The sequence below is a fragment of the Poromitra crassiceps genome (genome assembly GCF_964638095.1).
Source record: "Poromitra crassiceps genome assembly, chromosome: 9".
Lineage (NCBI taxonomy): Eukaryota > Metazoa > Chordata > Actinopteri > Beryciformes > Melamphaidae > Poromitra > Poromitra crassiceps.
The window spans coordinates 21003045-21018900 of NC_139630.1; the positions used below are offsets into that span (position 1 = coordinate 21003045).

The 15856-nt window shown below is 46.1% G+C and overlaps 1 protein-coding gene across 1 annotated transcript in view; it reads right to left on the bottom strand.

The window, feature by feature from the left end:
• The window catches only part of gnpat (glyceronephosphate O-acyltransferase), a 64392-nt gene that overhangs the window by 38165 nt on the left and 10371 nt on the right, over positions 1 to 15856 (bottom strand). The window contains exons 3-5 of the mRNA XM_083643698.1: positions 11419 to 11595; positions 6232 to 6361; positions 2623 to 2750 (exon numbers count right to left, since the gene is read on the bottom strand). Of these exons, the coding sequence (XP_083499824.1) occupies positions 2623 to 2750; positions 6232 to 6361; positions 11419 to 11595 (435 nt within the window). The remainder of the gene's footprint in view (positions 1 to 2622; positions 2751 to 6231; positions 6362 to 11418; positions 11596 to 15856) is intronic.

Genomic DNA, 15856 nt, shown 5'->3' on the forward strand with positions numbered 1-15856 from the left:
GGGTGACCCTTCGGCCGGAGCCAGGGCTCGCCATCTTTGGCTGCTCTGACTCATCTTTGAGTTTTTCCACAGCTGTGCAGCAAGCTCTGACACAGGGGACAATCGTTGCCAAAAAACTTATCCTACAGGAATGGAAGTCCCCTTCCCCACCATCTTTTCAGCTATGGCTGGCGGGTATGACTTCTGTCATACGGATGGAGAGACTTAGGTTCCTGAGAATCAATTCACTCTGGAGATTTTCGGTTGTTTGGGGCCCGTTCCTGGCCTACCTTGACGAGGTCAGGGATGATGAGTGACTTGTGTGGGACCCTATGCCATGTATAAGTTTTACAAGCACTTCCATTGTTGTGAAATTGGAGTGTGTGTGTGGGTGTGTGTGTGTGTGTGTGGGTGTGTGTATGTGTATATATATTACGTTCATTTTATTTTATTGTCTAATTTGTTGTTCTTTGTGTGTTCGTTATTTGTGAAAAAGAAAATAGAGGGAGACTGTACATTCTGAGTTACTTATTGTTTCATTTGAGATTGTGATTGTTTGATTACAACCAATGTGTACTGTACTCTACCTTGCAAATAAAAACACTTAAAGAAGAAAAATGCAACAAGAGAGATGATAGCCTACTAGAGTTGCGCGATCTTGACCTCAGTCAGATCGTCAATCGCCACCCTTTGACATCGCCAATACATGATGTCATCGCGCAAGCACATGGCTATATATTATATGGATGTTAACGTTCATATTAATTAGCTTCAGCTGCGCTCTTGCTGTAGGCTACTTTGCTAACTTAGCATCGATGCTAGCGGGATTTACCCAGCTATCGTCATTGCCTGCTTTTACTGCTGCTTGCTGGTAATAATCCCATCATTCCCATGTCAGAAAAAGTCTCCAGATTTGTCGCTAATGTTAGTCTCTTCTGAGAAGTTTTCTCGAGTTGGATGCAGCGTCTATTGTGTGAGGCAGCCATTTGAGGCAGGCAGTGTTGTGTGACTGTGCGTCCACACTGCGGAGGGAGGAGAGGAGCTGACTGACTGACAGCCTATATCGAGACATAGGCCTAGCCTAACTTTTGTGGGGAGAAATACATTTAAAACTAGTCAGATATGACTTGAATGCCACTTGTAAAATAAATCACCCACAGTGATTGACGACGGTGCGACCACTATTTTGACTGTGCTCATTTTTGGCACAATGCCACCCCTCTATTGCCTGAATGGTTGGTATGGACCTTCTGTTAAAACGGCATGTTTTTGTATGGAGTTTGGTTACAGATTCGCTAAAGCTGTTTCCTATCACATTTCTTGATATCGATACATGCTACCGCACCCCCCCCCCCCCCTCCCGCCCGACCCCTCATGTTTAACACATTCACTGCCAGCCGTTTTTCAATACTGTAGTTAGCTTCTGCCAAGGTTTTTTTTTGAGGATTCTGGCTCATCTTTCAAGAGCTGAGGATTCTTTTCTGTTAGGATTTTGTGAACACACAATATCTCAAAAGAACTAATAGAATGTGTGCTTTCTCTGTCTAAAAGAGTTAGTTTGTAGAGTTAGTAGTTATGTAAGCATTAGCAGTTGAATACAGCATGGTTTCAGCGTCTGAAAATTTATTCAGAGATAAATGGCTTTTTGTGAAATTCGATAGAACAGTCACTTTAACCATTCATTTTTGGCATCAGTAAGACGTCAGACATCTAAACAATAGTTTTGAACAGTAATTTCCTCCATAACAGCAGGAAACACCCCTCTCTTTCAAACTCCTCCCTCCGTGTGTGTCTTCTTGGCTGCAGCGGCCGTGTCACAAGCTCGTTTCTGCTGCTGTAACCTCGCGTCACCAGTCTCACTGCTTTGCTGCTGCTGTGCCTGTCTGCTGGCGGGGCCGCTCTTTGAGGAAGTCTGGATGGGCTCGCTCGCTTCGGTTGAGAGCTTTGATGAAGGTTTTGCGATTCTGGTCTTATTTATGCTGCGTGTTTCAAAGTGTGTTCCACCCGTAATCTATTATGCAAATTTGCAATCCCTCACTGCCAGCAATCAGCGCGAAAGCGAAAGCGTTTTCGCCAATCCATTTTCATGAGAATGGCTTTCTCACACTGCTTTTTGCTTGCCTTCCTCTAGTCAGGAGAGCACTGTCGCCACTTAGTGGGTCGGTGGAATGGGTTGTACACGTTGGGTGGCTCCAATAATTTTATAGGAGACGTGGACGTAGACGTTGATCCAAGTCCCACCGTCAATTTTTTTTTTTTTTTTTTTAAGCCGAGATATCTCGTCTTTGGCAGTCAACGGTTGGATTCTGTAAGCCGAGATATCTTGTCTTGGGCAGTGAACGTGTTAAAAAGGTAAAACCGGAAAATATCCTGCTCTTGCTAGCCAGACATGATCCAGACTTCATGTTTAAAAGCCACTTGAGTGAGTGAGTGAGTGAGTGAGTGAGTCAGCGAGCCAGTGAGTGAGTCAGTGAGTGAGTGAGTCAGTGAGTGAGTGAGTGAGTGAGTGAGTGAGTGAGTGAGTGAGCCAGTCAGTCAGTCAGTGAGTGAGTAAATGAGCATGGCTGAGCAGCATGATACACTGTGTGGGTATTGTGCTAGTAGCTAAAGAGTGAGAGATGTCAAAGGAAGATAGTGTGGTACCCTGAGCATGGTCTGGACGTACTGGGAGAAGACGGCCCAGTACAGCTTGTCTCCACCAAAGGAGCGTCGGATGAAGAAGGCTCCGGACATACGCAGCATCTCCCCCACAAACTTCATGGCCATGAAATCTGCAGGGAGGCAGGTGGTCAGTTCCTCATATGGAGATACAGTATGTCTCATCCATAAACATGGGCCCTTTCTCAATAAGGGTTCTTGTGTGTTCCAGTGTTCTTGTGTCCCTGTGAAACGTCATCAGTCGCAGCCCAAGTACTGTTCCAATGCAAAGTTCACATTTCGCCAAGAACGCTTAAAATTCCCGGATGTGTTGTTCTCGACACGCCCACTTTACCGACTCTGGTTGGTGACTTGTGTCAACTTGGCATGGCACGTATCCCAGCATTCATTTCGGCATAAGTGGAGGCAGAACGCAGCAAAGAAGACGCCATAAGCTATGGGAAGTTTTTTTTACAATTTAAAGTTTTATTTCATCACTAAATGAATTTCTGATGACTTTTGATGCCTACAAGCAGGGTAGTAGGTTTCAATAAGTGCCACTTTACCAACATTTATGACAAAAAATGGCAAAAAAGCTCCAGAGCACAATTATGACAATTGGCTGCATCTACATCAGCTGAGCTTTTTATTTGTGTAGTACTGCAGGCGGCCTCAGGGGGCCATTTTGTGTCAAAAAGGCAGGGTCAGGCAGTTGGAAACCCTCATTATTGTTTTGCTTGCACCTGTGTTTACCCTGGCTTTTCGACACAAAATGGCGCCCCATGAAACGGGTCTATTGGCCGTGTCTGCGGGTGAGAAGCCGCTGAGGTATGAGTCCTGGTCGCTGTGAAACTCCTCGCTGTCAGGTGAAAAGAAGCGGCTGGTGACTGCACATGTATCGGAGGAAGCATGTGCTAGTCTACAACTCAGCAGGGGGAATTGGCCACGTACAATTGGGGAGAAAAATCACCCCAAAAGTTGATAAAACTAGAAATATTGTGGATGTTTGCCTCGACGAACAAGTGAGCAGTAGACTTCCATGTCTGTCCAGACTCATACAAGCACAGCGCAGTGGCAGATATCGCGTTGAGCATGAAAATGGAATTTGTGAGGTCACAGTGACCTTTAACTTTGACCTTTGACCACCAAAAACTAACCAGTTCATTAGGGCTGGGCAATATAATCGATACGGCAATATATCGCGATATTTTATTTCCCGATACTGTATCGATAATTGGACGCAAAGTATCGCGATATAAAAAATAAAAAATAAATTGCAGGCCATGCCATGCCTCTGCATCTGGTGATTCCCACCCCTAATCGATACTGTATCGATATTTCTCATATCGATGCGTTCAGTAACACTCAACACTCAGTAGTTTTGACTAAATTTGTCCACTAACTTATCAGTATAAAGTGATATACATATTATTACACTACCTGGGTGGTACACAGTGTGTTGTATCTTTAGCTCTATTATATAATTTTGAGTAAATTCTGTAGAATATCGCAATGTATCGCAATATGTATCGCATCGCAATATATCGTGATATAATCGTATCGTGACCCAAGTATCGTGATATGTATCGTATCGTGAGATCCTTGCCAATACCCAGCCCTACAGTTCATCCTTGAGTCCGTCCAAGTGGACGATGGAGCCAAATTTGAAGCAATTCCATCAAGGCGTTCCTGAGATATCGCGCTAACGACAATCGGGCAGATGGACAACCCAAAAGCAAAATGCCTCCGACCACGGCTATCACCGGGCGGAGGCATAAAAAAAGTAACGTATGATCTGGATCCTATTACTGTTACAATGATAACAATGAATTCATGTTACAATCTGATTCTATTACTGTGCTGCTACAATGAAAAGGAAGGTTTCCCCAGAGAGTTCAAAAAAGAAGAGTCTGTTTTCATAGATCTGGCAACAATTACACACTGGTCTATAGCATCACAGATATGATTACATGACCATATAAAACACACTGGTCTATAGCATCACAGATATGATTACATGACCATATAAAACAGACACAACAAACACAGAATTTCTGAGCCTCTGTTAAGAGGTGTTGTTGTGGGCGGGGCTAAACGACACAGTACAGATGTGTTTTTGTGGGCGGGGCTAAACGACACAGTACAGATGTGTTGTTGTGGGCGGGGCTAAACGATACAGTACAGATGTGTTGTTGTGGGCAGGGCTAAACGATACAGTACAGATGTGTTGTTGTGGGCGGGGCTAAACGATACAGTACAGATGTGTTGTTGTGGGCGGGGCTAAACGATACAGTACAGATGTGTTGTTGTGGGCGGGGCTAAACGATACAGTACAGATGTGTTGTTGTGGGCGGGGCTAAACGATACAGTACAGATGTGTTGTTGTGGGCGGGGCTAAACGATACAGTACAGACGTGTTGTTGTGGGCGGGGCTAAACGATACAGTACAGATGTGTTGTTGTGGGCAGGGCTAAATGATACAGTACAGATGTGTTGTTGTGGGCGGGGCTAAATGATACAGTACAGATGTGTTGTTGTGGGCGGGGCTAAACGATACAGTACAGATGTGTTGTTGTGGGCGGGGCTAAACGATACAGTACAGATGTGTTGTTGTGGGCAGGGCTAAATGATACAGTACAGATGTGTTGTTGTGGGCGGGGCTAAACGATACAGTACAGATGTGTTGTTGTGGGCGGGGCTAAACGACACAGTACAGATGTGTTGTTGTGGGCGGGGCTAAACGATACAGTACAGATGTGTTGTTGTGGGCTGGGCTAAACGATACAGTACAGATGTGTTGTTGTGGGCGGGGCTAAACGATACAGTACAGACGTGTTGTTGTGGGCGGGGCTAAACAATACAGTACAGATGTGTTGTTGTGGGCAGGGCTAAATGATACAGTACAGATGTGTTGTTGTGGGCGGGGCTAAACGACACAGTACAGATGTGTTGTTGTGGGCGGGGCTAAATGATACAGTACAGATGTGTTGTTGTGGGCGGGGCTAAACGATACAGTACAGATGTGTTGTTGTGGGCGGGGCTAAACGACACAGTACAGATGTGTTGTTGTGGGCGGGGCTAAACGATACAGTACAGATGTGTTGTTGTGGGCGGGGCTAAACGACACAGTACAGATGTGTTGTTGTGGGCGGGGCTAAACGATACAGTACAGATGTGTTGTTGTGGGCGGGGCTAAGTGACACAGTACAGATGTGTTGTTGTGGGCGGGGCTAAACAACACAGTACAGATGTGTTGTTGTGGGCGGGGCTAAACAACACAGTACAGATGTGTTGTTGTGGGCGGGGCTAAACGACACAGTACAGATGTGTTGTTGTGGGCGGGGCTAAACGACACAGTACAGATGTGTTGTTGTGGGCGGGGCTAAACGACACAGTACAGATGTGTTGTTGTGGGCGGGGCTAAACGACACAGTACAGATGTGTTGTTGTGGGCGGGGCTAAACGATACAGTACAGACGTGTTGTTGTGGGCGGGGCTAAGTGACACAGTACAGATGTGTTGTTGTGGGCGGGGCTAAACGACACAGTACAGACGTGTTGTTGTGGGCGGGGCTAAACGACACAGTACAGATGTGTTGTTGTGGGCGGGGCTCACCCATGCCAGCAGCGATGACGGGCAGAGGCAGGTCGTAGGTGTACAGGATGTAGGACATCAGCAGGAAGTCCATGTAGCTGCGGTGACTGGGCAGCAACACCAGGGGGTGCTCCTGCACGGCCTGCTGGAGCTGACAGCACAACAACACACATTTAGCTTGATCAATGTTGAGAACCATCTCTAAGTTCTATAATATCATGTTGCCTTTTCTGTCTATCTCTGAAAGATCCAAGAATAGATGGGAGAGAGATTTAGGTACAGAGATTGACCCAGAGCTATGGGAGGACCTATGTAATAATAATAATAATAATAAACATGGGTTTTTTATAGTGCTTTTCTAGGACTCAAAGACGCTTTACAAAAAAGAAACACTAAAGGGGCGGGGACGACGTAAGTGCAACAGACAATGGACAAACACGACACAGGCACACAGGGATAGGCAGGGGGAGCTAGGAGAAGGCAGAGGAGAAGAGATGGGTTTTGAGGCGGGATTGGAAGACAGTGAGGGAGTCTGATTCTCTAATGTCCGGGGGGAGAGAGTTCCAGAGCTTGGGAGCTGCCCTGGAGAAGGCTCTGTCGCCGAAACTGCGGAGGTTGGATTTGGGGGTGGAGAGAAGGCCGGCAGAGGTGGATCGGAGGGAACAGGAGGGTTGGTAGGGGGAGAGGAGGTTACTGAGATATGGGGGGGCCAGTTGGTGGAGAGCTTTGTAAGTGATGACGAGGATTTTGTAGGTGATCCGGGAGGAGATGGGAAGCCAGTGGAGTTGTTGAAGGACTGGGGTGATGTGGTGCCAGGATTTGGTGTGGGTGAGGAGACGGGCGGCTGCATTTTGGACCAGTTGGAGACTGTTGATGAGGGTGGAGTTGGTGCCGTAGAGGAGTGAGTTGCGGTAGTGTAGTGACGGTGACGGTGTCACATGTTACATTCAATTCGAGATACAGACTCAATTTTTTTTACATCAGATTTATTTCACCCCCTCCAAACTACATGGGTTCAACTCTAATCTCTCAGCCCTCTGTTTTAGATGTGGTCTAGAAGAGGGCACCTTTGTTCATTCCACCTGGCATTGTAATAAGCTACAAGGTTTTTGGCAGGGGGTCTGTGATGCTATATCAACAATTCATAATATACATTTTCCAATAGATCCTGAGATATGCGTTCTGGGCAACTCCTCAAACTCCAACCTTACACATAAGCCGTTTTCACACATGCGTACAGGAAAATTGCCTGTAAATCAATATCGGCCATTTCCTGGAATTTCCCTTCACACCTGAGGGCTCACATGTGTGAATATAGCCGGCACTGCAGAGCGGGTGGGGAGTGACGTGTGCACTTGGATGGGGAATTTTGGGGGTCGGCAAAACTCTGATGGTGAAATAAGTTAGCTTGTCACACAATAAATCACACTCGTTTGACTTAGAGGGCATGTATGTTGTATCCTTCACATTCGCTAACCAGTCTTTGAACTGAAATCTTTGAAGACGTTGGGATCCCTGTCTGAGAGAAATAGCCTGGCTGGTTCGATGTTTATCCGTTCACCTGCGTCGCGTTGAAGCACTTTTTACAGACTGGCTTCGTTTGATGTGTCCAGGGGCTTGCCTTCGCTGTCGGCAACGTAAGCAAAATACTTCCACATTTCGCTTCGTGCATTTGCTTTCTCTACATACAAGCTTTGGGGGGCTGTGTTTACGCTGGCTTGATGCTGCCTGGATACTACTCTGCACTGCAGCCCACATGACTGCAGCGCATGCCTGCTCGCATCGCATTTCCTTGTCGAACTCCGACGTTAAACGTTTGCTCGTCACAAAATAACACTCGTTTTGGGAATGTAGCCTAATGATGTTATCTATCATATCCGCTAACCTGTTGCTCGTTGAACAAGTTGGCATTTATCAGCTCAGCTGCTATTGTTTCATGTTAATTTTGTATGATTTAACATTGGCTGTAAGGTAATTTAACTGTTGCACGCTGCGCTGTGCAGCGGGCATGGGGAGGAGGACGTAGGGCAGAGGAGACGAGAAGATCATTTCGCCAGTTTGCTTTGATGTGCGCGAATGATTAGATGATGCACGCTGGAAGTGAACGTTAAGCAACGTGTGTACAACTCGCCCATGAGAGAAGGACCGGCAAATGACTTGACACGTTTCACACTTGAGTCGCTCTGTCAGCATACCGGTCCTGTCACTACCGAGGAGCTAGTAAAAGATCAGCGATCGCGGGGGCGCGCTTGTGCCGGAAAACAATATTCTCCCAGTGCCAACTGGAATGTGGCTCTCAGAAGTGAGGAACTTCATCCCTTTGCAGTGTTTCCCATACATAAAGGAATTTATGGCGCACCGCCACAAAAGGATTTGGACCGCCACAAAAAGATGTTGACCAAATTTCTTTTTTTTTTTTTTTTTTTTTTTTTACAGTGCACCTGAACGCAACATGCAAGATACCCGCTGAATAAGTGTCCAATAAATGTTCATGTCATTCTGGCCAATACTTCTGTTATAGCATTTCAGTCTGGAATATGGAATATCTTTCAATAATCTATGATTTAGCTGCTAAATTGTCAAATACCGCCATCTGCTCGCTACTCAGGCACTTATGTATGTACTTAACCTAACTAACTTAACCTAACTAACTATCCGGTGTGCACAACATTGTCAGCCTAAACTCCGGCTGACACCCCAAAAACCTACAATCCGCTACAGAAAAATGTATATTGTTTGTTTATTAACGATTAGTAGATTTAATTGACACTGGTCTGTCAATTCTATCATATCACACGTACCATTTCCCTTTCGCGCCTTCAAATTAAAAGTGTAAAAACAGCAAACGAAACGTTAGCCTGTGAAGCCTCGACCTGTCTGGGTTATAAAAGGAAGTATAACGTTAGAGAAAACAGTCATCAGCCATGCCGTTTTATACTAATGTATTGCCAAATGCTTTGGGATTCAACTTGATCCGAAAAAGTCTCTCTGTTCAATGGAGACAGCACCAGTGCGACCTGTCGCGTGTGATGCTACCTTAAAGCATGAGGACGTCTGAAACAAGTTATTTTTCAGTCACATATATTAAATGAGATACCTAATTAATAAAGTATCTAGTTAGGTAGCTAGGTGATATTAAGTTTCCTTGCATTACAGACACAACATATGTTTTGGGGGTGATTGACAGGTCGCCTGTCCATTGACTGCACAGCTTGCCGATCATGGACCAATAGCAGGTGGTGCTGCGTTTCTGGGAAACCTCTGGTCTCATATGGTGGCGACGGCCATAGGCAATAGGCTCCAAAATGGGAGTCCAAAGTCCAATGGGTGGCGTCACACTAGTCTCTCCCCAGACTCAAATATTGCGTTGAATCGCTGCGCTCCGCATACTACATAAATGAGTCTGTACCACTTCACAGCCACTGCTGGGGTTTGAGGGCACGTCTAGGGGGGTGAAATTGAACGAGTGACAGGTCGTAGCACCAATGAGAGAGTGGTTCGAAAAATGGGCTGCGCCTCCCGTGTTGTCTGATCGCAAAGTCGTTACTGATTGGGCAGGACTGTATCCATCACTGGCATATGACTGGTCAAGTGCACGGTTCCCTCCCATAACCAGCCCTCTGAGGGAAAGTGTCCCAGACCCAGAGAGAGCTCTGCAGCATGCAGTAACGTAGTGTATCAGCGTAAGAACTCTCATGGGTCTGGCGTCGAGACTTGCGTCACGCTGACTATGTCCATATTTTTTAGATGGTCTTGACTCGCTTTTGGAGCCAGTCTCAAGTGGCCATTCAAGGAACTGCACTGGCACTTTTTTGTTGGCTTCATTTTTCAATATTTGCACATTTACAGATTCAGGCATGTTTAACTCATTGAGTGCCAAGGACGAGTATGTTCGTCAATTCGTTTAGTAACGTAGAGTGCCAAGGACGAGTATGTTCGTCAATTGCGTTTTTTGACGGTGGGACGTGGATCAATGCCTAATACATCTCCTGTAAAATTTTGGGGCATGTTGAATGTGTATAACCTATTTTACCGACCCATTAGGTGGCGACAGTGCTCTCCAGATTAGAGAAAGTTGAGTAAAAACAGCAGAAAAAGCCGTGATGAAACCATTCTCATGAGAATAGTTTGGCTTTTCGCTGTCGCGCTGGGAGCCGGCGCACAACGGTGGGGGGCTCCGAAAATAGACTCTGGGTGCAGCACACTTTGAAACGCGCAGCAGAAAGCCCAGAAAGCCCAGAATCGGACGCAGCTTCATCCCAGCTCACAACCGAAACCCCAGAAACGAGCGAGGCGAGCCCGATCCAGACTCCCCCGACGAGCGGCGGCCATCCGAACGTGGATCCGCAAGCAGCAGAGACTCGCCTGACAAGCAGCAGAGCGAGCAAAGCCACCAGAGACACACCCACGGAGGAGGAGTTTGCAGTAGAGGGGGGTGGGGGTGCTGTTATATTGAAGGAAATTACTGTTCAGATGTTTCAGGTCAGAAAATATTAGTTTCAGAGTCAGTGATTTGCTTGAAATGCTTAATTTCACAAAAGGCTCAATATCTCAGCTTTCTAGATGGAAACGCCTGTTTTTGCTGTTTTTGACCTATCTTCTCCGGCTGATAACTAAAGAACGGAAAATGATATCAATAAACTTTTTTTTGCTGCTGATACAATAGAGTCTCGTCGTTCTTTGTGCCTGTTCGGTGTTTACATAGTAATATCACACAATATTCTGTGGGCCTCGAGAAATCACTGAAAACGCTCTGAAACTCTGGCACTGGGAGCGTCCGTTCTCCAAAAGTGGCTGGCACTCAATGAGTTAATGAGGGAGAAGGAGGGGGGAGTCCTTTTAAGGATTTTAACAAGATGATTTAATCGTTTTGTGTGGAAAAGCCATTAAACACAAATTATTAGTCAAAGTAGAGTATTTTATATGCATCTTAAAACATGACTTTAGGGGGTCTGTGGGGCAACTGGCTATGAGGGAGGGGCACTGGCTTCAGACATCAGACTAGTGGCTTTGCTGCCCCCTTGTGAAAAAAATGTGCCATAACGTCAGACGGGGTCAAGGAAAGAACCCTCAATGTGCAACGTCTCAGTAAACAGAGAGAATTGTGCGTGCATGCGTGTGTGTGTGTGTGTGTGTGTGTGTGTGTGTGTGTGCGTGCGTGTGTGTGTGTGTGCGTGCGTGTGTGTGTGTGTGTGTCTGTGTACTCACTCTCTGGATGCCCTCCTCATTGACACAGATGCTCCTGAACAGGGCTTTGAAGGCCTTGCTGAGCGTGAAGGCGAAGAAGCGAACGGTGCTGAGCTGCTGGCGGTGAGCCATCTCGTCCAAGATGGCCGACGCCTCCTCCCGAACCACGTCAACGGCCTCGCCCATCTCCTTGGAAACCTGACAATTCAAAAAAATAAATGGTTAACCTTACAGTGCACACAATATAGAGGACTTCTGAAAGCAATTCTACTCTGGTAGAACTATGCTCACTAGATCATCATAACACAGTTGAACCCAATTTGAGATGATAAATGTACAGAGGAAAGGTACATGGTCTGTCACTCTTAAGGCGTAAACATGGTCGTCCGTCAGAGCCTCGCCCCGCCCTCCCCGTGTGACGGCGGGTGGAGCGCCGTCCTACGGGGAGGGGCCGCCGTCGGCTGACGGGGGCTGCTCGAAAATGTGACTTTACGGCGACGATACGTGCATGACGACAGCTGCAGGAGAGTTGTGATTGGCCGTTGCCTTGGCTCTTCGTCGTAAAGTCGCCTTTCAAAGCATGATGTTAGATTATAACGAACTAGTTGTGTGGCTTAGCCTTCCCAAATGTTGAGGGTCGTTTTTTAGAATTTAATACATAGAATTGGGAACGTTACATTCAATTTCATTCAGACTGCCTGGCACACAATCTCCGCCATTTTCACACGGAGCTTCCACAGGAGGAGGGGGGTGGGAGGAGGGAGGGTGTAGTGGCGTCCGAGCATGTAGGGCTCGCTGGCGCCGCCAGACGGCGAGACGGCTCCAATTCGAGGCGGATGGACGACCATGTTTAGGCCTTTACCTGCACTAGAAAAACCCCTTCCACCAAGGACCTCAGCAACACCCCCCACAAACTACCTCCTCCTGAACTCAGCTGACCCCCCCCTAAACCCTAACCCATCAAACATGACCCTGCAGCCACAGCAGCTGGACTTCACTCACCACTACTACTTACTTATTATACTTACTTAGTATAAGTATACTTACTTAGTAGTACTATAGCTGCTGCCTCCCTACCAGAACTCACCATTAGATTACTCTTGTAATCATGGCTGCCCGCTCAGACTGTAACTCATATCTAATTTAATGCCTGTTTAACTTGGACTGTAAATTCATGTAAATTCACTGCGTATTTAACGCCTATTTAACTCTCATCTAACACTCCTCCACTCATGGACATACTATATATATATATATATATATATATATATATATATATATATATATATATATATATATATATATATATATTGATTGCACTTGTAACATTGTGATTGTCATTATCTAGCTTTCCTACTTCTTTATCTCTGTATATTGACCGGACCGCTACGCTGCATACAGACACTAAAGCTGTGTTCACACTAAAGCTGTGTTCACACCGAGAGATATATTTTTCTCTCTGTCGCTCGACTGAACCCTTTGGAATCGCTCTGTCGCTCTGTTTAAATCGCTCATCAACAGGCACAATAATTGACGGACATCTGGGGGCTATAACGTTATGCAATGTCATGATATTTGTCCACTACGAGCCACCGTAGTTGTTTACAAGCTAAGCCTATCAGCGTGCTCCTAATGCGAGCTCTATACCGGTAGTACAGACTTCACTTCATGTCAGCTCTCAGCCTGTCAATGAGGTGTCAATGTGGTTTGTTGCCACACAATAAACCAGCGGTTTGTTCCAAGTAGGGATGTCCCGATCCGATCACGTGATCGGAGATCGGGGCCGATCACGTGATTTTTAGAAGATCGGAATCGGGGGGAAAAGATCGGGAGTAAAAAAAAAAAAAAAAAAAAAAAAATTTTTTTTTTTTTTTTTTTTTTATTCAACAAACATGACCATGTTCACGTCTTAAACTCATCCTGAGGCCTTAGTTTTGGTTTTAAATTACATATCATCATTCATTTATTTAGTGTCGCACAGAGCAGAAGAATTTACCAAAACAAACGCATTTCCTGATTTACATTGTTATTGCACTATTGTGCACATCATTTGTTTTAGTTTACATGGTTATTTTGTGGTGCACCACTGATAAGCTTTATTTTATTTTGTTTTAAATTTTGAATCCATGTTGGATATAATGAATATACTGTTAAATAAAAAAGCCATATCCATGTTGGATATAATGGATAGTTAGTTGGATACTGTTAAATAAAAAAACAATCTTAAGGGTCAACTTGATTGCAGTTTTTTCTTTTCTTTTTTCTTAATGCATTGCCGAAAGATCGGATCGGGAAAAATCGGTATCGGCAGATACTCAAAATCACATGATCGGGATCGGATCGGGAGCAAAAAAAATGTGATCGGGACATCCCTAGTTCCAAGCCAGTGTGATCCTTGACTCACTCTCACACGGCAGCCAATCAGCGTTGAACAGCGAGCGACTGATGCCAGCGTAATTTCGCTTGAGTTGGCATATTTCATCTCGGGTGATGAGCGTATTTTCTCCCTATCGCTCTGTCTCTGTCGCTCGGACGACCAGCGATTTTTCTCCCGGGCGAATATACGCTCAATCGCTCGTTTGCATTGACTTTGTATGTAAACTCGATGCCAGCGAAAAACTTTAATAGGTCGGTGTGAACGCACCTTAAGACAAATTCCTCCTATGTAACTTGCATACTGTGGCAATAAAAGTGAGTCTGATTCTGAAATATGGTGCGCTTCACGCGCTCACCTGCTCTCAACTTAATCAATCGTAAGCTCCGTGCGCGCAGAAGCCCTCGCCTTATTATAGGGGTGAGATGTGCAATAGGATAACCTATTAATTAGCAATACATTGTAATGCTCCACCCACTTGGACAGTTAATTACCTTACCATCGAAATGATGAAATTGTAAATTGAAGGAAGATTCAAGATTCAAGATTCAAGATTTTTATTGTCACTCCATGGTACAAGTACCACGTGTGAAATTCTTGTATAGTGGACTCCGTTTACGACATAGTACAAATAGGCAACAAGCAATGACTAATAGGCAATAAGAAATAGGCATCAATAAGCAATAAGACAGCAATAAGGCAATAAGAAATAGGCATCAATAAGCAATAAGACAAGTCGGTGGCTTATACGACAGTGGCATATTCATTGCACATAGGTGCACATGTCATGTGCATACGTTAGACGTGTTCAGACATTCCAAATTCGACGTTTTATACATACATGTGCAAATAGCATGTACCTTATTAAACATACACTTAAATTTACAATTAAACGTTAGGCACCTTATTAAACATACACTTAAATTTACAATTAAACGTTAGGCATCCGTAATAGTAGCAGCTGCAGTACGGTATGGTACGACTACTGCACTATTTGTGCATATTAAGGAGTCTCGTGGCCTGCGGGAAGAAACTGTTCCTCAAGCGATTTGTGCGTGTTTTTAGAACCCTGTATCTCCTCCCTGAGGGTAGCAGGGAGAACAGGCTGTTGTGGGGATGGTTTGTGTCTTTGATGATCTTCAGGGACCTCCTGAGGCACCGCTGGTTGTACAGTTCGTGCAGTTCTGGCAGTTCACCTCCTGTTACCTGCTGGGCCGCGCGCCTCACCCTCCGTAGCGCCCTGCGGTCCATGGTGGTACAGTTCCCATACCAGGCGGTGAAGCCGCCTGTCAGCAGGCTTTCAATGGTGCCTCTGTAGAAGTCCCCGAGTATTTCTTTCCTCAGCCCGAATTTCTTCAGGCGCCTGAGTCCGTGTAGTCGCTGTTGGGCCTTTTTGACAACAGTGGCGGTGTGGCTGGCCCAGGTCAGGTCCTGGTGGATGTTGACTCCCAGGTACTTGAAGCTGTCCACCCTTTCCACCACTGTGCCGTTGATGGTGATTGGGGGGTGTGCGCCCCCCCCTCTCCTGTAGTCTACAATGATCTCCTTGGTCTTGGAGACGTTCAGAGAGAGGTGGTTGTCCTGGCACCATTGTTCCAGGACCCCCACCTCCTCTCTGTAGGCCGTCTCGTCGCCCCCCGAGATCAGCCCCACGACCGCTGTGTCGTCTGCAAACTTCACAATTGTGTTTGAAGTTTGAGTCGCCACGCAGTCGTGGGTGTAGAGGTCATACTAGAAGGGGCTGGAGACGCACCCCTGGGGCGCTCCTATGCTAATGGTCAGTGGGGAGGAGGTGAGGTTGCCCACCCTCACCACCTGGCGGCGGTCTGTCAGGAAATCCAGGATCCAGTCGCACATTGCCGTGTTTAGTCCCAGATCCCTGAGTTTGCTTACCAGCCTGGAGGGTACTATGGTGTTGAATGCTGAGCTGTAGTCCACGAACAGCATTCTTACATAGGTGTCCTTCCCCTCCAGGTGGGACAGGGCGGTGTGGAGCACGTGTGCTACTGCATCCGCTGTGCTCCTGTTGGGGCGGTATGCAAATTGTAGCGGGTCGTGGTCCGGGGGGAGTGTGGGGCGGATCTT